Genomic DNA, 27508 nt, shown 5'->3' on the forward strand with positions numbered 1-27508 from the left:
CAGACTTTTTCTTTGCACGCGACACTTTAAGCCCTGAGGATGTTATTATCACAAAAGATTTACAACATCATTTTTTACTATGCAGCATGAATCTACTGACCTTAGTAAACTCACAGTGAAGGAGTGTGTTCTGTTAAAGTCTGTATTGGGCATGGAACCATACCTTTCTGCTTTACCTAGTGCTCACCACAGATTTTTAATTACCCTTTTAATTACACGTTTTAGATTTCATCAACTTTGCCACCTTTTAGCATCCCCGGCAGGTTTTCTCTCTGTGAAACAGAGAGGTCCTCGTGGCTGCCATCTTAGATCTCCACAGGACACGCTCCACTTTTTTTTATTGTGTAAATTGTTCTCAGTGCCTAGAAACGATTCCTTCGGCCCCTGTTAAAGTGTTGGAAGTTCAGGCAGGCCAAAGTGGCTCTCTTGCACTTACAGCTGTTACCAAACCCTCATACCCTCTGTGCAGTGATAAGGTTCCTACGTGCAGCCCACAGATCTAGGGGGCATATTACCAAGAACGGCGTAAAAATTATCGCCGCTTTAGCGGCAGGAAACTGCCGCTAAAGCGGCGATAAAGGGCTTGATAATATGCCGCAGAGAATTCCAATAGAAGCCCAGGTTTGTGGTCCTTCACACCGGAACCTGGGCTTCTATTGGAATTCTCGAGGGCATATTATCAAGCCCTTTATCGCCGCATTAGTGGCAGTTTCCTGCCGCTAAAGCGGCGCTAATGTTTGCGCCGTTCTTGATAATATGGCCCCTTGAGTTTTATTATTCTGCACCATTTTAAAAGTTGGTGACGTTTCTCCTTTACTGTGTGTAATGTTTTTTTTTATTATGTTGTGTATTCTTTTATACTGTATGAATGCATCATTGTATATTTTATGGATGCATTGCACCGAATAAAGAAAGTTTATAGTAGCCAGATGAGTGCTTTCCATATGGTAAGCCCGCAAACATCTCCCCTCCCACCCTGCTAGCGTGCAGCATAGATTCACCCCTTGCACACCAGCTGCATGGGTTGCACTCGGCTCGTCATCCTTCTGAGACAGTCGGCTCATCCCCTGTGACGTAGCTTCAAACCTTTTTGCAATTAAGATGGGTTTGCCTATCATTCGTTTTTCTGTCAACAATGCATTTTGCTAAAACTTGTACCTGGCATCTCACGAAGTAGCTAGCCCTGGCGTGTGGGTCGTTTCATCACAGAAGGGCGTATAATTGCACTTTGCAGCAAGCCTTCTGGAACCTGACACATATCCCGCGGTCTTGGCTCACAGAAACGCATGTCTAGTACAAATTCCTATTTTTCTCTCACAATGTAGGTGTAGTAGCTTGTGGAAATCTGTTCAAATCACACTCTTTTTTTCTCTGCCTTTAGCAACATGGGGGCAAATGTTAAATTAAAAGTCACCCCCGCAGCCCCAAGTAGTGTGTTAATAATGCCAACCTCCTCTTTCTGGTAAAATCGTCTCCATCAGTTGCCTCGATGTGAGCCTCGAGCCCTTTCTGCCCCTGACCCATCCTCACCCGGGGTCACCTGGGTAGAGCGATAGATTCTGCGCACAGTGGCGGACGGTGACATTTGAAAGTGGTGGGCGTAAAATTTTTGCCGTAAAAAGTTTTTTAGCGAGCCAGCCCGAACAACCTAAGGGGGGTTCGGGGGGATTCTGCCCCCGAGAAAATTTTGAAAAAAGAGTGGAAAAATGGTGCATTTGCAAGCAAATTTGAGAAAGCAGAAAGGTTAATAAAGCAATGAAGAAAGTGCAGTTATTACAGTAATAAAGAGATCATGTCATATAACATAGGTAGCTGCTTATTCAGTGTAACCACAGAGCTTCATAACAGACTTTGAGATATAATGCATTTCTGAGTACCTCACAGGTGTTTTTTATTTAACAAACAACTAAACAGGTGGTCGGAAACTAGCAGCATTGAACATACATATGTTTACTTTTTGTATCTAAACTCAGCACGTCTGTCTTTAAGAGCAGCAAACTTTTCAATTACTTGAACGTTAAAATCAGAGATATTTTGAACTAACTTGCTCTCTATAGAGAGCATTGCGAAAGCATTCAGTCTTTCCTGAAGCATGGTGTTTCTTAGGAATGTCTTAATCCTCTTTAAGGCGGAAAAAGATCGTTCTGCCTCTGCTGTTGTCATAGGAGTGGTTATGACAATTTTAAGTAAAGTCACTGTCTCTGTAAATGTCTTTTCCATATTAAGTTTATGAATTAAAGTCAGCAAAGCCCTGGCATCTCTGGCATTTCGGTACACAGGCATTGAGTACAGTACAGTCAGCTCACTTTTGAGGTCCTCTTGGTTGAGCATGGGATAAGCTTCCACAGCCTCTTGCAGAGCATGCTGAGGGAAGGATTCACCATATTTTGTAAAGTTTTGACTTTCCAATAATGCGGCACTCACCAAATGTTTTGTGAAAGCAAAACGTTCTTGTGCATGCACAATTACAATGTCACATATCTCCTTTGCATTTCGGACCAGAGTGGTGATGTTTTTCCTGTGGTTTCCAAAAATTGAAGCCTCTGGCAGTTTGCTGTCTAAATTGTCAACCTCATTTCTCACTATGCTTATGCGCTTGACAAACATAGCGGTATTTCTTTTCACAGAGACAGTATCGATCTCTCGTGCTTGTAACTGATTGTATACATTTTTCATTGACTTCTATATTATGAAAACATTTCACAAGGTCCTCCCTATATTGATATATTAGTTGGACTGTACGTATGTTAAAGTTCCAACGAGTTGAGGATCCCCTTGGAACCCTTTTGTCCACAATCTCCTGAAGTGCTTCCGTTCTTTTTGGGGAACGTGAGAAGAATGCTGCCATGCCTCCTACATCCAGAAAGAAAATTCGTGTCTCGGAGATCTTTGATACTGCCTGCTGCATAATAAGATTAAGTTGGTGGGCGTAACAGTGCACGTAATGAGCATAAGGGTACACATCTCTAATTCTTTTCTGTACTCCACCAAGGCTTCCACTCATTACGGACGCACCATCATAGCTTTGTGCAATAAGTTTTTTTTTTTGGTGCACCTCTGGAAAAATGAAGTTCAGTTGACGCAGTATAGCTGCAGTAATGGTTTCTGCAGTTGAGTCTCTTAAATGAGTGAAACCATAGAACCTCTCCACAACATTATTGTCATTGTCCAGGTACCGAAAGACTAATACGGACTGTGTTTGTGTGGCCACATCAGTGGTGTCATCAGCCTGAATAGCCACAAAGTCTGTGTTTTGCAACTCTTGGACAATATGGCTTCTCAGAATTTCGAGCATACACTCAAGGAGTTCATTTTGTATAGTTTTAGAGGTGCCCTTAAAGACTGTAGCAGTTGCTAAATGTACTTCCATTTCTTTGTCTATGCTTGCTATTAAATCCACAAGGCCTTTGAATATTCCTGGATTTGTGGAATCTTCTGATTCATCATGGCCTCGCAATGCCAGTTCGAAAGCACCACAGAAACGAATGCAATCAATTATTTTTGATAGTATGTGCCTAGTCCTATCAACTGTTTCATTGTGTTTCTGTATTGTTTGGCGGTATGCACTGTTTATGTGCTGCTCAATCGGTGTGTCTCCCAACATTCCCAGTCTTGTCACGTTTTCCATATGCTTTCTTGTGTGTGCATGCTTCTTGATTTTTTCAGATAGATGCTTCAAGTCTATCACTCCTTCTCTTGTCCAAGGAAAATCACCATTAAACAGCAAGCAGGGGAAGCAGAACAGTTTGTTTCTTGACGGACACCCTGTAAGCCATTCAGCTTTTGTGTACCAGGTGTTTGAGAATGTACGTGTGTAAGATTTTCCTCTGTCCTGGGTAACTTGTTGTAGTTGTAGGTCTGGCCGATCAGGTCCTAATCTCTTTATCTGTAGTTTCTCTTCTAGTTGCCGTGCATGGAATGACCGTGTAATTAATTGTTCTACCGTATTCATCATGTCGATGTTGTCCTTACCAATATGAAAGAAGCCTGTCAATAGTCAAAGTACAACGTATAAGATTTGGTGCAATAATATCAAATGTCAGTATAAATACATATATCTTGTGCATTTTCGCAATATATCTCCAACAGCTCCCCTTTGCGCAACAGGACTGCTAAAAATACAGCCTTACCGCTGCTCGCTGCCTCTGTGTGCCATAGTGGTTGCTGAAGGCACTGAAACAGACACTGTTTGAGGGCCTTGAAGAAGGCAAGGAATAGATAGTGCCTTTCACAACCGTTATTGCCCAAACCACAGGGCTAAGGCTCAGTATTAGTAAATTCCATCCACTGAGGGAGGGTACAATGTACAGAATGTGCAGCCACCCCAACCACCATGTAGAGTGACCACAAACATAGCCCTAACTCCAATCTAAATAAAAATATCATCAGTTTCCTTACCTTTAACACTGGTGTTTGCTAGGTCGTAGCTGGGATGAAAGAGCAGCAAAGGAGGTTGGGGCCTCTTGTTCTTTGTCCAAAAATTGCCCAAAAATTAGGTAAAGGTTCCAGTTGCAACTTGTCAGGCTTTACCAGGTGCTGAAAATAAAAATATCACAATTTATTTTTGAAAGATTAGGGTAATCAAACAAAGACTGGGGAAAAAAAACATAACGCTACAATTTTTACCTTGCAGTTTGCATGCAGCTCTTAGATGACAGTTCATAGCTCACTGTTGTATGTTAGGATTTTTACTTACAAACTGCAATTAACAAAATGATCTCTCTGACAAATGCAGTGACTCACTGACCTCATGTGCGTTTTATGACCTGCATCAGGTACATGAACTCTCCTGAAGCCTAATGCTAACACTGGGGGTTTCCAGCTCAGAGGGCGATTAAAGCATTGGTTCGTTCTGTCCACAGGGGCAAAATGAAGTTTCCTGACCCCATTTAGGTGGTCAAACACAGTCGTAATTTCAATGACTATTTGATACAGGCTTATAGACCATCTACAGCTAATCAGACCCTCAATGCCCAATGGGGATTAGGACAGCACACATGTGGTAATTGTGCATCTTGTGACATTTAACAGCAAATTCATAAGTCATGGTTCTCAGTCATGAACGAATTAATTAATACATTGGCAAACATTTATGAATAACTTAATGGAAAACGCTACGTGAATGGTTTAATGAACGAATGAGTTATTAAATAAACAGATGAACGAATGAAGTGGCACACATGCATTGAACCCCTCTACAAGGCAGGGCACCCTAATTCTGCTGTGTTGTTCACCACCCCTGGCATGTCAGAGCTAGACACTGGTCAGCGTGTTATTTATTTATTTTGCGGTTTTATAGATGGTGCGCTCGAGCCGGTGGGCGAAGCAAACAAGCAAAGAAAGGTGCTGGGTAAACAAGCACCGAGCTCGAGGCATCCTGCACGTGCGCCGCGAGATAAGAGGGCAATAAATCGGCAAAGTGGCCCCCCTTATTAATGTGACAGAGGGAAGCTGGCCAATTAATGACGGCGGAGGAGTAGGCTGTTTCTTTAGTTTACGTGCGTGTTGCAAAGTTGAAAGTGGAGATCTTGAAATACAGTGAATACGCACTCGAATTTTCTCTATTAGTATTATTATCACGTTTTACATTGCAATTTGCAAATAATTTGCTTTTTGCACATTGCATAACGCATCAAGGATTCAAGGCAGAATGGCAAAAAAGCTGACCACCAGTATACTATTATCGTCACGTCAATCAATCACAATAGGAAAAGCTCACGTACTATATTGTCGTTCTAGGGCCCGAGTGAGTCAGGAGTCACAATGCAAATTAATATAATTGTAAATCTATGTACCCAGATCTTGCCAGATGCTAGCTTACGCCGTCGCCTAGTCCGCCTATATCTGACCTGCTGCCGGCTCTGCCCCTCTGCCACAGTAAGAACGACGAGTAGGTGATGTTGGAGGATTCACGCCCCGATATATATATCGGACAAAAGCTGCATTCCCGTGGTCCTCGTCGCAGAGGTGAGGTAATGCACAGTCTGGTGATTTCCTGCATTTGACAAAGAAAGGACTTCTGCCAACAGAAGCCACACCAAAGAAGCAACTCTGGGCACGTAATACCTCGTCTCTTCTTCCCCTTGTGGTAAATTATCTCTCTCTCGTTCGATTCGCCCTTCCACTCTCTGTCCCTTCAAGTTATTTTTAAACCTCTCACTGTCTCCTCTCTTTTGTTTTGTCAATTCCACCTCTCCCTCGAGATGCTTCTTATACGCAGCACACTTCTCTAAAAATCTCTCAAAGTTACAGACTATCTTCATTTTATCCAGAAAGACATTGAAACTCCCTCACGCATATCAATATTGATAATGAAAACAGATCTCAGACAGGCAAAATGGCGGACACAGACACCATATCATCATTTTGCAACTCCAATATAATTTTCCCATAATTTATATCCCAACAATAATTTATTACAAACAAAATGTCCTTCAACTTCTCTTCCACTGTTTTTTCTATCCTGTTTCTCCCATAGAGTACTGAAACCAGAACCACCTGTGGGATTCCGCTCTCCGAGCGATCGCCGTGAAAATTACAGGCCATGCCGCGCTGCGGTTAAAGCTAATAAATCATGGAGCAGTCTTCATGTAACCCCTGCACGTTCTCCACAAGACTTTCTTTTAAGTGCCTGATACTGCAGATTTATTTTCCCACAAGCACTTAGCATTATTGAATCTATATTTAGATTTATATGAAGATGTTGATGCCATAAACTCTGCCCATTCCCCCGTGTCTGCTGCAACCTCCGAGTCTCTGATTTGTGGGTGTCTATGTCTTGAACCTCACGCTGTGATTACACCCCATGGATGTTTTTACCAAGTTGTCTTACTGACTTTGTCCTACTCAACGGACGGAGTCGGACCACATCCTCTCCCCAGTCCCCATTCACATTCGGCCACTTTTCTTTCCTGTCAGCTATTGGTACTCAACAGCACCCTCACTTACCACTAGCAGCCAGCAGTAGACAAATATAGACTGACGACGACGACTCGTGACTGACTCCGTGAGTGACTCGAGTCATGTGGCAGCACTGGCGCGGGGACGAGCGACACGTGCCGAGTCAGCGAGCGCATCAGCTTAGAGGTCGGGAAATCAATGGCCAATCACTACTGCATGGCTTGGCTTCACATAAGCCAGCCACACTGTGATTGGCCATACAAGTGCTGCACTGGGCAGTTGCCACCACACGCGCGGCACCATGCAGGCTGTGGGGTCTTAGCCAATCCTGGCGCTGCATTAGCAGCGCACTGCAACAGGATTGGCTAAGAGCAGGGTTACTCCCTGCCCATAATGAGACCCGGGGGCTGCGGTATGAAGGGTCCCTCGCCTCGCCACACTGTCTGAGTTGCTAGGGGAGGAGGGAAGGTCAAGGTATTGTGTGCGTGTGCGCATGTTCGGGCCAGTCATGACTAGCCCAAAAATTGACATGCGCACACTGCTGCTGCTGGCCTGCTGCGCTATTTTCGCGCTGTGTCACTCACTGCAGCAGCCCCGCCCCCACACCCTCAGCGCCGTCCAGATTGAGTCGGGCTTGTCCCGGGAGCTAGAGCGTGCCGTTCACACCAGTAGAGTGCGAGTCAGTGCGATCGATTTTCAAAATATTTTTTTTCATAATGTATTAATGTTAGCATGACTCAGACTGTGACGGTCGTCCATGAGCTTAGTGGGGCAACGCCCCAACGCCCCCAATGGACGCACCGCCACTGTCTGCGCATGTACCCCCCCCCCATGAACTCTGCTGACACATATTACAATCTGCAGCACAAGTGTTTTTACAAGTTGTGCCTCTTTACAGCTGATCGATAGCCAGAAGAACAGTTTATGTGGTGTCTATGTGTGTCCCTCCTTCTAGTGGTTCAACAACAGAAGAGGACAGTGAGGGGCTGAAGCAGGTCTCTGTCCACTCCTGAAGTGAGAGAACAGCCGCAGACTAGCCCGGGTGGCAAGCGAGAGAGAACAGCCGCAGACTAGCCCAGGTGGCAAGCAAGAGAGAACAGCCACAGAATGGCACAGGTGGCAAGCGTGAGAGAACAGGCGCAGACTAGCCCGAGTGTCAAGCATGAGAGAACAGCCGCAGACTAGCACGGGTGGCAAGCGTGAGAGAACAGGCGCAGACTAGCCCGAGTGTCAAGCATGAGAGAACAGCCGCAGACTAGCCCAGGTGGCAAGCGAGAGAGAACAGCCGCAGACTAGCCCAGGTGGCAAGTGAGAGAGAACAGCCACAGAATGGCACAGGTGGCAGGCGAGAGAGAACAGCCACAGACTAGACCAGGTGGCAGGCGAGAGAGAACAGGAGCAGACTAGCCCGAGTGTCAAGCATGAGAGAACAGCCGCAGACTAGCCCGGGTGGCAAGTGAGAGAGAACAGCCACAGAGTAGCACAGGTGGCAGGCGAGAGAGAACAGCCACAGACTAGCACGGGTGGCAAGCGAGAGAGAACAGCCACAGATTAGCACGGGTGGCAAGCAAGAGAGAGCAGCCAGAGACTAACACAGGTGGCAAGCGTGAGAGAACAGCCGCAGACTAGCCCGGGTGGCAAGCGAGAGAGAACAGCCGTAGACTAGCCCAGGTGGCAAGTGAGAGAGAACAGCCACAGAATGGCACAGGTGGCAGGCGAGAGAGAACAGCCACAGACTAGCCCAGGTGGCAAGTGAGAGAGAACAGCCGCAGACTAGCACAGGTGGCAAGCAAGAGAGAGCAGTCACAGACTAGCACAGGTGGCAAGCGTGAGAGAACAGGCGCAGACTAGCCCGAGTGTCAAGCATGAGAGAACAGCCGCAGACTAGCCCAGGTGGCAAGCGTGAGAGAACAGCCGAAGCCTAGCCTGGGTGGCTAGAGAACAGCCGCAGACTAGCCCGGATGGCAAGCTTCATATCGCCTCAGAGGCTCAATAGTCCAATCCCGGCGTGTAAACAAAGGTCCTGAGTAACTAGAGGCTGAGATGAATTCAAGCCTTTCATCTGTCAGATTGTTGTGTACCTCAGTGCCATGCCTTATTTGCAACCGGTATGCCCTGTGTGTGTGCTGGGTTCTATGCGACGAGGCCTGGGTGAAATTGTAATTATGCCGTAGTAATCTGAGTAGTTTCAGTAGTTCCACATTACTCTTGTAACTCAAAAATAATGAAATTACCAATTACGCTAGTATGCATAGTTAAGAGTAGCTTGGGGCAAAAATCCAACAGCAGGAGAACGACAACAACAAACTAAGAGAGAGCGAGCAGCTGGCGCTACTGCTTTCCATCTCAGGATCACGGGAACAACAAACTAAGAGAGCGAGCAGCTGGCGCTACTGCTGTCCATCTCAGGAGCACAGGAACAAAAAACTAGGAGAGAGCGAGCAGGTGACGCTACTGCTGTCCGTCTCAGGAACACAGGAACAACAAACTAAGAGAGAGCGAGCAGCTGGTGCTACTGCTGTCCGTCTCAGGAGCACAGGAACAACAATCTAAGAGAGAGCGAGCAGCTGGCGCTACTGCTGTCCATCTCAGGAGCACAGGAACAAAAAACTAGGAGAGAGCGAGCAGGTGACGCTACTACTGTCCGTCTCAGGAACACAGGAACAACAAACTAAGAGAGAGCGAGCAGCTGCCGCTACTGCTGTCCGTCTCAGGAGCACAGGAACAACAAACTAAGAGAGAGCGAGCAGCTGGTGCTACTGCTGTCCGTCTCAGGAGCACAGGAACAACAAACTAAGAGAGAGAGAGCAGCTGGCGCTACAGCTGTCCATCTCAGGAGCACAGGAACAACAAACTAAGAGAGAGCGAGCGGCTGAGGCTTCTGCTGTCCGTCTCAGGAGCACAGGAACATCAAACTAAGAGAGAGCGAGCAGCTGGCGCTACTGCTGTCCGTCTCAGGAGCACAGGAACAACAAACTAAGAGAGAGTGAGCGGCTGCGGCTTCTGCTGTCCGTCTCAGGAGCACAGGAACAACAAACTAAGAGAGAGCGAGCAGCTGCCACTACTGCTGTCTGTCTCAGGAGCACAGGAACAACAAACTAAGAGAGAGCGAGTGGCTGCGGCTTCTGCTGTCCGTCTCAGGAGCACAGGAACAACAAGCTAAGAGAGAGCGAGCAGCTGGCGCTACTGCTGTCCATCTCAGGAGCACAGGAACAATAAACTAAGAGAGAGCGAGCGGCTGCGGCTTCTGCTGTCCGTCTCAGGATCACAGGAACAACAAACTAAGAGAGAGCGAGCAGCTGGCGCTACTGCTGTCCATCTCAGGAGCACAGGAACAACAAACTAAGAGAGAGCGAGCAGCTGCCGCTACTGCTGTCCATCTCAGGAGCACAAGAACAACAAACTAAGAGAGAGCGAGCAGCTGCCGCTACTGCTGTCCGTCTCAGGAGCACAGGAACAACAAACTAAGAGAGAGCGAGTGGCTGCGGCTTCTGCTGTCCGTCTCAGGAGCACAGGAACAACAAACTAAGAGAGAGTGAGCAGCTGCTGTCTACTGCTGTTTGTGTCCTATAGCATTTAATGCAAAATGCATCCTCATGTCCATTTTGGACACAAGGTGCATTTTAGTAAATAGTGCAAAATGCTGGATTACCCTTCTTATGTGATTACACATAATTACGAGTAATTTTGCTGTAATTACGCTAGAGAGAATTACGCCAGTTACACCTACCCCTGATTGTGACACTGGAGCCAAGCTGCACCTGACTGAACAGGTCCAAATCGACCAAAGCGGCCTTAGGTTGCTTGAGTTCTCATTTAGTGAGGACCTCTCTTGGTGGTTCAGAATCGACTGGGATGCAGCCCAAGTAGTTCTCAGTGACTGAGGTTATCCATGCATGCCACTCTTCACATTATGGTTTTCCTCAGCACTTGGTTATTGGGAGGCAGAAAGTTTCACTTGGGAACGAAGGATTTAAAGGCTCATTGAGCAAACAGACCGTATTCATTTGGGTGCAGTTTGCCTAACAATAGGCGCGAAATGCGTCGCTGCCAATGTTTCATTTTGTTTATGTATGATGTGTCCATGTGCCTTTTCTTCAATAATATTTGTTTTTTGCTCTAGAGTCTGCACATACCCACATGGGGTCGGGTTGCGTTCATGTGCCAGATGTCTGTTGAAACTGATGTAACTTTGTAAGCTGTTGCTCTACTTTGTAATTAATGTAGCTCTTTTGTGAACTGCTTGTATGGAGTTGTAATTGTCCCTGTGGTGCACTCAAAGTTAGCTTTTTGTTTCCATACAAGATTTGCATACATACAATTGCAGACTAATAAATGTTATGCAATGTAAAGTGGATTTGTAGAGCGCTGCTTGTCACCCATGAGGGTATCCAGGTGCTGAATAAATGAATAAATATGGTATGGACTGGTTAACACCATACTTCTTCATTTGATGTGTCATTTGCTCTGCTGTGTTTACATTCTTGACTTGCTCTAATTCCTTGTTTCTTCCTTTCAGCTCTCAAAGAAATTAATCTCTATGGCCAGGGATGGCAAAGGACACGTCTGCTGGTGGACATAGACCGCAACATCCAACTCAGGTTCCAAAAACATGGAAATCCATTTGTATTCCTTGTTTACTATTCAATTTTGGAGAACCCGATTCTCCCAGAAATGATTGCCCGAGTGGGTGGGAATAAGAACACGGTCATCACCTTTACGGCTGGCGCACACTTCAGACTGTACCCTCTGCACATCTTCATCCGCCGCGCCATCAACATCCGCAGAGCCCTAAAGGAGCTGCTCCTGAGGAGCCCAGAGACAAAAGTCGTCCTCAAAACTGAAAACACTTCTTCTGAACCAGAAAATTTTGAGGCGATGAGTGACTTCCATGGCTACATTCAGTACCAGATAATGAACTCTCTGCTAAAGGACCTGACGATCGGCACGGTGGACGCCTGGGACATGACCACCGCTTTCGCTACCAACAATATGCACCCACCACAAAATGTCATTGAGAATGAGATTAACCTCTTCCTTACTTTCCTCTGTTGAAGCAGGGGAAGGAGGGTCTCCTTTTCTAAATGTAAATGAGTGTTTATTAATAGCTCTCTGCACATGAATGGGAACTGGGCATGAATCTGTGTGATACGCATGAAACAATGAATCATGCAAATCTTTTCTGAAGAAACCTGTTTCTCTTTTTGTGTGGAGAAACTCTGTGCTCATCCGCCTTCCATCACTGACTAGCCATCCTCCATCTGGACCCCCTCTACACCCGTCTCTCCTCCAGCCCCCTTCCACCTCTGACTAGCCATCCTCCATCTGGACCCACTCCACACCGCTCTCTCCTCCAGCCCCTTCCCACCTCTGACTAGCCGTCCTCCCTCTGGATCCACTTCACACCCCTCTCTCCTCCATCCCCCTTCAACCACTGATTAGCCGTCCTCCCCTGGACCCACTCCACACCCCTCTCTCCTCCAGCCCCCTTCCACCTCTGACTAGCCGTCCTCCCTCTGGATCCACTCCACAACCCTCTCTCCTCCAGCCCCCTTCCACCTCTGACTAATTGTCTTCCATCTGGACCCACTCCACACGCTTCTCTCCTGCAGTCCCCTTCCACCTCTGACTAGCCGTCCTCCCCTGGACCCACTCCACATGCCTCTCTCCTCCAGCCCCCTTCCACCTCTGACTACCCATCCTCTATCTGGACACACTCCACACCCCTCTCTCCTCCAGCCCCCTTCCACCTCTGACTAGCCGTCCTCCCTCTGGATCCACTTCACACCCCTCTCTCCTCCATCCCCCTTCCACCTCTGACTAGCCGTCCTCCCTCTGGACCCACTCCACACCCCTCTCTCCTCCATCCTCCATCCTCCAGCCCCCTTCCACCTCTGACTAGCTGTCCTCGATCTCGACACACTTCACACCCCTCTCTCCTCCAACACCCTTCCACCTCTCACTAGCCGTCCTCCCTCTGGACCCACTCCAGACCCCTCTCTCCTCCAGCCCCCTTCCACCTCTGACTAACCGTCATCTCTCTGGACCCACTCCACACCCCTCTTCCCTGCACCGTCCTCCTCTGACCTCATTTTTACATCTGATGTGAATGATACTTGAGCCCGATGCCTGTGATCAAGCGCAAGACTGGGAAATGAGGAACAACATATACTGATACCCTCCCTACGTCGCAGACCCGACGTCACACTAGCTCATTCACACACGCAGTCATTGGTGGGGCCCATAACACCAACACTCACTCGTCTCTCACTCTCGAGTATGCACACACAGGAGGGATTAGAAATTCAAGCGCTAGACATATGGGGAAAAATACCTTGTAACCTATAGGAGAGAAAAGTTATTTTACAAAATATACATTGACATCCTTCACCTACAGATCCCTAATCTCTTACATCAAGGCACTCCTCCCACTTGGTCGAATGGACCAATTTAGTTGGATTGGTTGATGGTGATTTAGAACCAGCTAAAACACATTTTAAGATTCAGAATCCTCATCTTTCTTAATAAAAAAAACCCCACAAACTCATTAATTCTCGTTAATCAATATTTATTTATCTAAATTTTCATAATGATCATTATTTGCATTTGTCTCGTCAAAGTTTAAGGTTTAAATCAATTTAAATAAATCGCAGAACTTCATATTCACCTAATCTGGCTATTTGAAGTCCTCTAATTTATTGGCTCTGCAGAACCAAATTTTGTCGTAAATTGTCAGCAAAGCAGGCCAAAGCTCAAAGTCCTCTGCTCAGCACGCTACAGTCCCAAATTTATCAAAGGACCAGAAGCCGTGCAAGCATCTATCATAGCTCGTAGATTTTGGAAAAGTTTGCAGTCATCAAATAATCGGGCAGCATCTGGATCATCAGGAAAGCGTCACAACGAACATGGCATCCGCTGCTGCTGCTGTAGGTAGGGGTAGGTAGGTTCCCTCCCTATTCTACTAGCCTTTTATAATAAAACAAATCATAGAATTTAAACTTTAGAGCAGTCGTGATTGGCTGGTTGAGATCGTACGACCACTGTCCAAAGATTTTCAGTACAGTTCGAGGGGTGAGGTCATAGGTTAACGAAGTATCAGCTTGATCCGGTTTACTGTAAGGATGATTGTTCCCCTGTCTTGGCGAAAATCCCATTTGCCATCCTTGACCAGGGACAGTCTGTGCAGAGGTCGCTGCGAGGTTTAGGAAATTTCTTGCACATGCGCAGCTCACTCCGTGCCTCATGAGACAGTGGCCACTTCGTCGTGTGGTGACAGCGGCCATCTTTGATTTAGGCCCAAACGCCAACTTAAGCGAAACAAACACAAAAGAATAATTAATTCATGGAATTGGTGATCCTAATGTTAACCCCTTGCTAATCCCTCTATGTGCTTGTATTTATCTAGCATATAGCGACATTTAAAGCCATTATATTCACCTTTTTGATCCAATCAGCAACGCAAACATCACAAAAGCAAAATATAACATGCAGTATTCTATCACCACATATACTATTGTTAGTATGCGTACAGATTTAAGTTCTAAGAGTTATTTAGCCATGCAAAATGCAAATCCCATATGTAGTTTGAGTTTTAATAATGTTGATTAGTACACATGCAATACTCGTTTAATAATATTATAATTAATAGATTATTTAATTAGTATTTTTCATGCAAAAATAGAGGAGGTATACAAAATGTTGCACTACCTGCTCCATCAATCCCCCCTTTGGTGATTTTATCACCACAATACCTACAATTTTGTATATATATTATGAAAAGAAAATGAATTCATAACATTTTAGTTCACATCTCTGTTTCCCGAATTTCGTCTTCTCTTGCTTTTCTATACATGCTATCTTTCATTTCTTCTAATTCTCCTTCTTCAAATTCTCTTTCTCGTCTTTTATTCTCTCTCTTTCTATTTTTAAATTTTTCTGTATTTTCTTTCTTTTGCAACATAAGCATGCTAATGTAAAAACTAATACTAGAAAAATTACACAGGTTAATGGAAATAAGATTTTACCTATAAATGTATTACCTAACTTTAATAGAAAATCTTTAATATAACATAATTTCTTTCCAATCTTTTCCCAAACACCTTCAACCTCCAGTGGTGCAATTTCCTCATGCAAATCAGTTATATTTTTAATGTATGAATTTAGATCTTGACTTTCGTCTGGAATGTAAGTACAACAATGTTGAACTTTCAGCATTCCACAGACTCCACCCTCTTTTGCCAAAATTATATCAAGGGCAAGTCGATTTTGCATAACATGGCACGCATGGCAACCATTTCTGTATTTACCAATAAAAATCCTCCAGTGGTGCTTGTTGACAAGCGATCCACTACTGTTGATAATTTTCTAATTTTATGTGCATTCAGAGATATTCCCACTGCTGGTATCAATGCTCTAAAAATGTCTCCCACAATTTCTGTCCAATATTCTCTCTTTCTACGTGTTAGTTGTCTACCTAGCTCATGTACACCATCTCTTCCTCTTCCCACATGGAATATCTTTGGGAAAACCAGGCCCATATAACATGTGCCAAACCAATGATCCGGTAATCGATAATATGCTTTGTTCCCGCAGATAAAATATAAGCTAGGAAAAACTGGATCATTTCCTCCTTTAAATCCCCATCCACCCATGATTCGATATGTACCATGGCAATCACTGTTACCTACAAAATAATTATCACATGCTGTTTGATTCCTTCTAATACACATCTTTCCTTTCTGAGGCCAATCTAAAGCCATTGTTGGACTAACTTCTCCTTTCAAATGTTTTTCCTTTTCAACATCCCAGACTGTCTTATCCTCTCTTCCCTCAGATACTTTCTTTTGAATTTTTAATCTCCTTTCTTCAACCATATCCAAGAACACTTTCTCCTCCTTCTTTAAACTACAAGTTAGATTATTTCTAAATATAGACTCTAATGTTAATTCTTTAGTTTCTAAGAAAAATTCCCCTAATATCTTTGCTGGTTTTACTTTATTCAATTTGTTCATTACAGGTACTTGTGAAAATATGTTATCTACATCTGAGAAGTAATATTCTAATTTCCCTATTTTGTAAAACAGACTTGCTATTACACTACAAGTTATTCCATACGTTACTGGGAGGTGATGATAGGTCACTCCCTCAGATAAAGATGCAGGTAACTGCATGCAGACATAGCAATCCCTCACATCCATTGTCTTTACATATTCATATAGTAGTTTTGAAAATACATTGTTAGAAAAATCATTTATAGACCTGTCTTTATGTATATAATTTCTATCTATATTAGTCGGATATACTTTCTGAAACGTTTCTACATTAGTTTTATTCTCACTATGTCCTTCTATTGTATCTAGTGTAACTTTAAATGAGATCATCAAAGCCAAAGCACTCCATAGAAGCATTAGTAATCCTGTACAACAACAGCACATTTTTAACCACCTTCTAAGAAATACACATTTAGTTTTTCTATTCTCTGTGTTTGCCATTTCGAAAAAATGAACAGTGTCTTTTGACTTAGCCTCTTCTACTTCACAACTAGTTTTGTCTAACCCAAGGCTCTTAGCACCTACTTGGTTTTATCAGTTATGTCTCTTCCAGTAATTTTATTGTCTTTTCATTAGTATCGCTTTTGGTCTTTTCAGTTTGGCATTTGATCGTCTTTCACTTTTCTTTCACAATCTTGATACAGAACTTCCTGAACATCCGTTTCTTCTCCAATGTCGGATAAAGATGACTCTCAGGATTTCCGATTCTTCGCCTTCCTCAACCAACTCTGGTACAGTCACCTCTGGATTTTCTCAGCTATCCGCCTCTTCTTTTATTTCAGGCATCGCCACATAAGACCATTCCGGCGACTTATACTCCTGGTTAGCTTTTCTTGTTCTCTTATTTTATTCTGTTGTTGTTTTTCCCTCGTTTTTCAACTTTTCTTGACTAGATACTTCATTCGCCTGTTCAGCTCTAGATGAATTCACTCGTGTCAATCGGTATCTCAATCTCTTTATTTTGTTTGGCCAAATTTCATCCTTTACTGGTCTTTTCCATTTATTTCGTTTATCATTCTTCTCAGCTCTCCATGTTCTTTTCCTCAGAACTCGACCTTCAGGTACCTCTTCATCACTGTCTTCTGATGCTGTTTCAACTTGACTTTTATCTTCAACCGTTTTTCTTTCCAACACCTTTTCAATTCTCCCTACTTCTGTCCCTCCTCGTGTTTCTTGCACATAATCTTCCTGCTGACTAGCTGTCCCTTCCTCTAACTGGATGTTTGAATTCCCTACAACTCCTCGGGGGTCTTCCGCAAAATTCTTTCCCTCACTCTCTATATCTGGCACCTGACCATCTGTTTCTGTCACTTCAGGTGGAATTTCTCTCAACTTTCCATCAGGAATTTCTTTATCAAGAATCTCTTTTATTGTCTCTTCACTGTTTTTCTCTTGTCCAGTACGTACATGTGCTTGTTCTGTTTCTGAGTCTGAGCTGGTGTCTGATATCTGCAACTTTCTTCTCAAGGAAATATTCTCTGGGGCAACGGTCAAATCTGATTCTGACTCCCCTCTTTCAGAGTTTTGTCCTGTTCTATTGTCTTCAGTATCTGATTCAGAGGTGGATTCTGATTCTTCAAAATACTCTCCTTCCTTGTTATCTACTGGATTTGGAATTCGCAGGGTATAACTAGCATGGATCCAGTTCTTTATTCCAGCACACTTTACAGCTGTTGTTGTAGTTAAAATCACTTGTCGTGGTTTTCCCCAACATGGGAGCAAACAGTTCCTTCTTCTGTGCCCTTTAATTCTCACCCAGTCACCTGGGCTCAGATCAAGAGCTGGCTTCTTTTCAAGGGTGGTGGTATCTGATCCAACCCGATGAAACACCGAATGTACGGCGTCAGCCAGCCCCTTACAGTAATCCAACACCAAGTCATTAGAGATAGGCAATAACTTGTTGACTGGAATGAATACATGCCTCATTGCTCTCCCCATTACAATTTCATGGGGACTCAAACCTGTGTTTCTATCTGGAATTGATCTAATAGTCATGAGTACCAGAGGCAAGACATCAGGCCATTTCAGCCCTGTGGCTAAACACATCTTTCCTAATCTGTTTTTAATAGTGCCATTTACCTGTTCTACCACACCAGAAGCCTCTGGCTTATAAGTGCAATGCAGTTTTTGTTGTACATTCAATGCCTCACAAATTAGCTTCATGATTTCATTATGGAAATATTTTCCTCTATCTGACTCAATTGTGACTGGAAATCCGAATCTTGGGATGAACTCCCTCAAAAGCAGTTTTGCTACTGTTATTCCATCACTTCTTCTTGTGGGATATGCTTCTACCCATCTAGAAAACAGGCAGACCATCACAAAAACATACCTCAACCTGTTACAGGGGGGCATCTCAATGAAATCGATTTGCATTCTGGTGAAAGGCCCTCCTTCTCGACCTATCGTTCCTAGACTTACTACTGTTTTTCTTCCAGGATTGAACTGCTGACATATAAGGCATCGTTGACAAAGACTCTCAGCTACAAGTCCGAATTTTGCATTATACAATGTCTGCTTAAATAATCTAAGCATGTCATCTCTCCCTGCATGTGCTTGTCCATGATACATCCGGGCCATAGCTGACACCATGCTATCAGGCATAACTGGTCTTTCATCCCGATATACCCACACATGATCTGTTTCCCTTGGTGCACATCCTGCCTTGACCCATTGTCTCATTTCCTCATCTCCTGCTTCTTCCTGTACCTGCCTCACCTCTTTCCAGGTATTCACAATATTAGTAAACAACAAAGGACATGAATTAATTTCCTTCTCTTTTGCCCTGTTAACCGAATTCTGGTTTCGCGCACAAGATTGAGCCATATCGTTTGCATACCTTTTCCCTATTGCTACATAATCTCGAGTATTGGAGTGTGCAGCACACTTCACAACAACCAATTGCTTAGGCAGCTGTATCAAGCAATTTTCCTACCACTTCGGCATTCTTTATAGGGGCTCCACTCGAAGTCAAAAATCTTCTCTGTGACCAAATCTGGACAAAGTCATGCACAACACCAAAGCCATACTGACTATCAGTTATCACAGTCACTCTTACATTCTTTCCCAATTTACATGCCCTTGTCAATGCGAAGAGCTCAGCTACCTGGGCTGGTTTTACTCCTTTTAGGTAAGATGCTTCCATTACTGCTGCAACTGTACATACTGCATATGCTGCACTCAGATTTCCTTCATCTGTTCTCAAGTATGACCCGTCCACAAACATCACATAATTACTTTCTGACAAAGGTTCATCTTTAATATCAGGACGTGGTTTGGTACAGAAATCAAGCACTTCCAAACAGTCATGATCTACGTCGTCTCTGACTTCCACATTCTCAGTATCCGGCAATAACGTTCATTCAGACATCTCACAAGGCTCACATTTGTTGCACCTAATATGACCTTCTCATACTAAGCCGACCCGCACAAGTGAGGTACCATTTTTCTTGTAGGACTTTGGGGAACGTGGGGTGGGTGGACATTTATGGATCCACGTAGATTCCAGAACTTTCCATCACAGAAATGTGGGGAAAATTTGTTTGACACGTTTTTAGGTTTGCAAGGGATTCTGGGTAACAAACCCTGGTGGGAAGCACTCAAGTCACCCCATCCTGGATTCCCCTGGGTGTCTAGTTTTAAAAAATGTATAGGTTTGCTAGGTTTCCCTAACTGCCGGCAGAGCTAGGGTTCACAAACTACAGCTGGGCACTTTGCCAAAAAAAGGGTGCTTTTTCACTGCGAAATTGAGGGGTGACCACGTTGCATTTTGCGCCGTTTCCTGTCGCGGGCACTAGGCCGACCCGCACAAGTGAGGAACCATTTTTCTCGTAAGACTTTGGGGAACGCGGGGTGGGTGGAAATTTATGGATCCACGCAGATTCCAGAACTTTCCACCACAGAAACGTGGGGAAATGTGTTTAAAAAAAAAACATTTTAGGTATGCAAGGGATTCTGGGTAACAGAACCTGGTGGGTGGCAGACAAGTCACCCCATTCTGTATTCCCCTGGGTGTCTAGTTTTCAAAAATGTATAGGTTTGCTAGGTTTCCCGAGGTGCCGGCAGAGCTAGGGTTCAAAAACTACTGCTGGGCACTTTGCCAAAAAAGGGTCATTTTTCACTGCGAAATTGAGGTGTGACCACGTTGCGTTTTGCACCATTTTCTGTCGCGGGCACTAGGCCGACCCGCACAAGTGAGGTACCATTTTTTTCGTAACACTTTGGGGAACGCAGGGGGGGTGGAAATTTATGGATCCACGCAGATTCCAGAACTTTCCACCACAGAAATGTGGGTAAAATTAGTTTTTTTGGACAATTTTTTAGGTTTGCAAGGGATTCTGGGTAACAGACCCTGGTGGGAGGCACTCGAGTCACCCCGTCCTGGATTTCCCTGGGTGTCTAGTTGTCAAAAATGTATAGGTTTGGTAGGTTTCCCAAGGTGCCGGCAGACCTAGGGTTAAAAAACTACAGCTAAGCACTTTGTCAAATAAGGGTCATTTTTCACTGCGAAATTGAGGTGTGTCCATGTTGCATTTTGCCCCGTTTCCTGTCGCGGGCACTAGGCCGACCCACACAAGTGAGATACCATTTTTCTCGTAACACTTTGGGGAACGCAGGGTGGGTGGAAATTTATGGATCCATGCATATTCCAGAACTTTCCACCACAGAAATGTGGGGAAAATTTGGTTTTTTTGTCCATTTATTAGGTTTGCAAGGGATTCTGGGTAACAGAACATGGTGGGAGGCAGTCAAGTCACTCCGTCCTGGATTCCCCTGTGTGTCTAGTTTTCAAAAATGTATAGGTTTGCTAGGTTTCCCTAGGTGCCGGCAGAGCTAGTGTTTAAAAACTACAGCTAGACACTTCGCAAAAAATGTGTAAATTTTCATTGTGAAAATGTGGTGTGTTCACGTTACGTTTTGAGCCATTTCCTGTCGTGGGCACTATGCCTACCCACACAAGTGAGGTACCATTTTTATTGGGAGACCTAGGGTAGTTCAGATTTGTAAAGCAACTGTTATTACCTATTGATTTTGGATGCATTTCTCCCTTCCAAATGAAAGACATTGTGTAAAAAAAAAGTCATTTTGAAAAATGACCAATAATTCTCATGCTAGTATGAGTATTCCCAACTTCGAAAATGTGCAAATATGCACTGTTTCTAAACTCTGTAATTTGTTCCCATTTCAGAACTACATAGGTGTCTTTCATACCGATTTTTCCATGTATATATTTTCCCACAATAATTGCTATATACCCGTAACAGAATAAAAAACAATTACAAAATGCTGCTCAGTTTTTTACTCTGGGTTCGTTGGGCTCTTGGTGAACCTACAAGTCCGATATATACCAGGAAGGTCCAGCGGATGTAACGGTGTATTGATTTCAAAGAGCTGTCATAATTAGAAGAAGTTACAGGTGAAAACGTTGACACAAAGGCTGCTTTTTTCAACTAATTTTTAATTTTTCCTATATTTAACTGTTAGTTTCTATAAAGAAACCTTGATGGAGCTACACAAATGACCCCTTGCTGAATTCAGAATTTTGTCTCCTTTTCAAAAATGTATAGCTTTCCAGGAGCCATTATTGTTTTCACACCCATTTCTACCATTAACTGGAAGGAGGTTGAAAGCACAAAAAATAGCAAAAATAGGCTATGTCCCAGAAAAATGCCAAAACTGTGTAAAAAATGTTGGTTTTCTGACAAAATTCTATAATTCCCTAAAAGCCGGAGAAATGGTGATTTCAGCCCCACTAACCCTTTTTTGATACCATTGGCAGAGAAAAACCCAGACGCTTTCATTTGCAGCCCGTTTTTCCCATTTTTCACAAAAAAAAGAAATGTTGCTGTATTTTGACTAATTTCTGGGAAGGTGACAAAGAATGACAAGAGAACAGCAGGGTGTGAGAGTCGGGTAAGGGGACAGAGGGTGACAGAGGGCAGTAGGGAGAGACAGAAATAGACAGAGACAGATAGAGATTGAGACTAATAGAGATAGGGACAGACAGAGACAGATATGCAGAGACAGGGACAGACAGATAGAGGCAGAGACAGACAGAGAGCCAAAGAGACAGACGGAGAGGGAGAGGGAGACGGAGAGGGAGGGTGACAGAGAGAGAGGGAGACGGAGAGAGAGAGGGAGACGGGGGAGGGAGGGAGACGGAGGAGGAAGGGAGACGGAGGACGGAGGGAGAGGGAGGGAAACGGAGGACGGAGGGAGACGGAGAGAGACGGAGAGGGAAGGAGAGGGAGAGAGGGAGGGAGAGGGAGAGAGGGGGAGGGAGTCAGAGAGGGAGGGAGACAGAGAGAGAGGGAGACAGAGAGGGGGAGACAGAGAGAGACGGAGAGGGAGAGAGACGGATACAAGGAGAGAGGGAGGGAGACGGAGGAGGGAGGGAGATGGAGGAGGGAGGGAGATGGAGTAGGGAGGGAGACGGAGGGAGAGGGAGGGAGACGGAGGGAGAGGGAGAGGGAAGGAGAGGGAGAGAGGGAGGGAGAGGGAGAGAGGGGAAGGGAGACAGAGAGGGAGGGAGACAGAGAGAGAGGGAGACAGAGAGGGGGAGACGGAGAGAGACGGAGAGGGAGAGAGACGGATAGAAGGAGAGAGGGAGGGAGACGGAGGAGGGAGGGAGATGGAGGAGGGGGGGAGATGGAGGAGGGAGGGAGACAGAGGGAGAGGGAGAAAGACGGAGGGAGAGGGAGGGAGACGGAGAGGGAAGGAGAGGGAGAGAGGGGGAGGGAGACAGAGAGGGAGGGAGACAGAGAGAGAGGGAGACAGAGAGGGGGAGACAGAGAGAGACGGAGAGGGAGAGAGACGGATAGAAGGAGACGGAGGAGGGAGGGAGATGGAGGAGGGAGGGAGATGGAGGAGGGAGGGAGACGGAGGGAGAGGGAGGGAGACGGAGGGAGAGGGAGGGAGACGGAGAGGGAGGGAGAGGGAGAGAGGGAGGGAGAGGGAGAGAGGGGGAGGGAGACAGAGAGGGATGGAGACAGAGAGAGAGGGAGACAGAGAGGGGGAGACAGAGAGAGACGGAGAGGGAGAGAGATGGATAGAAGGAGAGAGGGAGGGAGACAGAGGAGGGAGGGAGATGGAGGAGGGAGGGAGATGGAGGAGGGAGGGAGATGGAGGAGGGAGGGAGAGGGAGGGAGAGGGAGGGAGAGGGAGGGAGACGGAGGGAGAGGGAGGGAGACAGAGGGAGAGGGAGGGAGACGGAGAGGGAAGGAGAGGGAGAGAGGGAGGGAGAGGGAGAGAGGGGGAGGGAGACAGAGTGGGAGGGAGACAGAGAGAGAGGGAGACAGAGAGGGGGAGACAGAGAGAGACGGAGAGGGAGAGAGACGGATAGAAGGAGAGAGGGAGGGAGACGGAGGAGGGAGGGAGATGGAGGAGGGAGGGAGATGGAGGAGGGAGGGAGATGGAGGAGGGAGGGAGAGGGAGGGAGACAGAGGGAGAGGGAGGGAGACAGAGAGGGAAGGAGAGGGAGAGAGGGAGGGAGAGGGAGAGAGGGGGAGGGAGACAGAGTGGGAGGGAGACAGAGAGAGAGGGAGACAGAGAGGGGGAGACAGAGAGAGACGGAGAGGGAGAGAGACGGATAGAAGGAGAGAGGGAGGGAGACAGAGGAGGGAGGGAGATGGAGGAGGGAGGGAGACAGAGGGAGAGGGAGGAAGACGGAGAGGGAAGGAGAGGGAGAGAGGTGGGGAGAGGGAGAGAGGGGGAGGGAGACAGAGAGTAAGGGAGACAGAGAGAGAGGGAGACAGAGAGGGGGACACGGAGAGAGACGGAGAGGGAGAGAGACGGATAGAAGGAGAGAGGAGGGAGGGAGACGGAGGAGGGAGGGAGGGAGATAGAGAGAGGGAGAGAGAGAGAGATATGTGTATGCCGGGTCCGGTGGCTCAGTGGACGAAGGCGTCCGCTGCAGGGACCTGTGTTCCACCTCATGGTCACAGTTTTTTTGTGTTGCTCTAGCCCCACCCCCTCCCCCAATGACCCCGCCCCCAATGTGCGGCCCTCGGCCACAAACCACACTGTAAATTTGGCCCCCAAGAGAAAGTTTGTGAGTACCCCTGCTCTAGGAGAATCCACAAACCCTGGGTACCTTTAGAATCCCCATGATGTTGGAAGAAAAGGACACGAATTTGGCATGGATACCTAAGGTGGTCAAAAAGTTACAGGGGCCTAAGTGCGCACTACCCCAAATAGCCCAAAAAAGGGTTAGCACAGGAGGGGAAAAGGCCTAGCAGTGAAGGGGTTAAACATCTACCAGTGCACATCCACAATGACTGCAGATCTTGTCACAGATACGCTTGCCCCTGGAGGTAGAGACACATATAACCCTAGTCAACAAATATATTGCAAGACACATATTGGTGGGGTCATACACTTGGAAATATGCCCAGAAAAGTAATTCTAAACATAGCCAAAGATCCCTATCAAACCACAATATAAGAGCAACAGGAAAGAGCTAAGTGGTACATAGCCTGGAGATGCAGCAGGCTTTCAAAATATCCCCCTTGCCTCAACAGCAGGCATATACAATTGTCTGCACAGGGCTGCATCTATTTGACAACAAAATGAGGATGCACTGTGAATGCGACAGATGATGTACACAAGTTGTCAGGAACCTAGTGAACGTCATTTCTGTAATGGAAAATCAGAATTGCAATCGTAGGGTTATTGTGAAGCCCTCTAGTTGCAATTGTTGGGTAAACGTTTAGGCGGAATTGACCCCTTTAAGATGGCCGCCCTAATTGCTAATTCTTCTGATGTACTTGTGCTAAGGCATGGATATCGCGTGAACCGAGATTTCATCCTCGGCGCGCGCGCACTCTATTGCGCACTTCAATTTGAGTCTTGACTGAAGTAGAAGTATTTTCGTGTCGCGCTACAGTTTTCTGTCAAAACTGGTAGCGTTCCTCTTCGTTTTGCACTTTCTCTTCAGAAGAGAAGAGCAGCATTCAGACCAGTTCGTCCTCATCACAGCTCCTCGTTTTGGGCAGTTGGTCAACTGTGCTGCCCCTTCAGCTGAGAAGTTCAAAGTTTCCCGCTGCTCGTCGAATTCCTGAGAAGCTTCCTACTTTTTCACAGCTCCGGTAGGCTACCGTCAAATTCGAGGTGAGCCAGTGGAATACCATTGTGACCAGAGACAAGTAAGAATTAGACTTGGTAAAGACTGCGTCGTGAACACAGCAAGTTCCAACTCTGTGATAATAAATGCTCAGTCTCCTTTTCCCCTTCCCCCCCTGCTTTTCATGCGTGCTTCCCTTTTCTTACCTCCACCCTTGCTCCTACCTGGCTTCCTTTTTGCGCGTTCAGTCCTAGGAGCTGAGCATAAGGAAAAAATCAACTTTCAGTTCAAGGCTTCGCCTTTCCTCCCAGAGATTTGAAAAGCAATGAGTATTGACAATCGTTTCTTTCAAGAAGACTACTCAAACTGCTGTATGTTGTAAACCAGAATCCTCTATTGGGTAGTCGCAGCATTGGCGAGAAAGGTAGGAAGAGAGGCCCATAGAAGAATTAGAGAATTAGGTTAGGAAGGGAGTTTAACTGATCCTTTTCTCTCCCATGTGCATTAGGAAAGTAGCTGTCCCTCAATCCCAGCTGCAACCTACTGAATATACAGAAAAAAGAAAGAAGAGAAGCAATACTCACGCAGAACCTGGTAGGATAAAAGAGAGAGAGAGAGAGGGATCGATAGGAGGAAGAAGTCAGAAGTAGGTACAAGTGTAGTATTGAAGTGTTGTCTCCCTCTGTGCATTAGGTGCTCCTGTATCATCTAAGAAAGACGACGAAGGAGTTCAGGTCCAGCACGAGTGTCTCTTCTCTGTCCACTTCCCCTTTCCCCCGGCCTGGAGAAGCTGCTTAACGCAGTGAGCTCCGGGAGGCGGGCATTGGGAAAAAGCAACATTCTGCCTCCGTGGAGATTCCAGCGCACCTTCTGACAGATTGAAGTGCCCACGAATTTCCTTCACCCAGGCAGAATGGCTGAGGGATTTAGTTTAAAGGCTTTAGGAGAAATGTTAGAGGGAATTCAGCGAGAAATGGGGACACTTAGTGAAGACAACAAAAATTTAAGGCAGGATATATTAGCTTCCCGTCAAGAGACAATGTTACTCTCTAAAAGGGTTAGTGAAAACACGACAGGAGCTTCCATGTCCCAGTCCTTGTCTAGTAACATTTCAGCTGACCAAGACCAGCGCACAGTAGCACAGGTAGTGCATTCAGTTTCTCCACTTATTCCTTTGGCCCCCCCAGAAAGATTTAGTGGAGATCCACAAAAGGCCCAGCTTTTTCTAACGCAGTGCTCCTTACATTTTATGTGTCGTTCTACTCTCTTTCCAGATGCTCAGTCACGAGTAGCCTTTATATTATCCTACCTGAGTGGGGATGCTGCAAACTGGGCCATGCCTTTAGTTTCACGGGATGATCCTTTTTTGTATGACTTTGAACGTTTCAAGGCTGAATTTTTGAGGATCTTCGATAGACGCAGAATCTCCCAAGCTACAGACAATGAATTGTTAGAGTTGCGTCAGGGATCCAAAGACCTTATAACGTATTTGACTCATTTCAATAAACTTTTAGTAGAAACAAACTGGCCAGAGGAAAAAAGATCTGCCCTATTCTATCGGGGATTACGTGATGACATCAAAGATACCTTGGCGCAGATTCCAAATCGGCCTACAGAGTTTTCGGAACTAGTGGACCTGGTGTTGGAGATTGATTTCCGAAGTTCAGAGAGGAAAGGAGAAAAGAGGTCACGAGATTTCCGATGGAATATTCCACGATTCGATAGAGCAAGAGCTGATCAGAGTAAGAGTTCAGGAACTTCCCTGGAAGGTGAACCAATGCAGATAGGATCTGTTCGCGGTCCCTTAACCCGAGAAGAGAAAGAACAAAGAAGACAAAAGAAGCTCTGTATGTATTGTGGGAGTGCTGGACATTTTGTGAAGGAGTGTCCTAAGAGACCTAAGACCGTAGCTTCGGGAAACTCCCAAAACCATCTGTAGGCGGAGTCGCTCAGGTGGTGCAACAAGGGAATCCGACTCCTGTGAGCCATCAAATTATGAATACCCTTCAAACTCTAAGTCCACATTTAACCTTGCAAATGACTGTACGATTCAGCAAGAAAGAAATCACAGGAGTGGTCATCATGATTGATTCTGGGGCCACTGGTAACTTTTGCGATATTAAATATGCCAGAAAGATGGGAATCCAAGCGGTGCTTAAGGATCGTAAGGAATCAGTTAGAGCAGTTGATGGAACCAACCTCTCTTCGGGCCCTATTACACATCATACAGAATTGGTGGAACTCATTCAGTCCAACGGCCACCGAGAAAATATCCAATTCAATTTAATTGATGCTCCGCAATTTCAAATTATCCTAGGTATTCCGTGGCTCTCCTTGCATAACCCTAATATTGATTGGGAACATCGGACAGTCAACATGGATTCATCCTTTTGCTCAGAACATTGTTTCCCGCAAGCTGAAGAGATTTTGGAGCCCTCGCTAGCAACTCTGTTGTCCTATGGGGGAGGATCCATTGGAGTTATTGATACCTTGGAGA

The 27508-nt window shown here is 45.6% G+C and overlaps 1 protein-coding gene across 2 annotated transcripts in view; it reads left to right on the forward strand.

Moving 5' to 3' along the window:
• LOC146788707 (NXPE family member 4-like) overlaps nt 1–21224 on the forward strand; it is a 652915-nt gene extending 631691 nt beyond the window's left edge. For both annotated transcript variants that reach the window (XM_085630307.1, XM_085630310.1), the window contains one exon: nt 11420–21224. In XM_085630307.1, the coding sequence (XP_085486433.1) occupies nt 11420–11955 (536 nt within the window). In that variant the 3' untranslated portion in view covers nt 11956–21224. The remainder of the gene's footprint in view (nt 1–11419) is intronic.
• The last annotated feature ends 6284 nt before the right edge of the window (nt 21225–27508 follow it).

This window comes from Triturus cristatus, chromosome 10 (genome assembly GCF_964204655.1).
Source record: "Triturus cristatus chromosome 10, aTriCri1.1, whole genome shotgun sequence".
Taxonomy (NCBI): domain Eukaryota; kingdom Metazoa; phylum Chordata; class Amphibia; order Caudata; family Salamandridae; genus Triturus; species Triturus cristatus.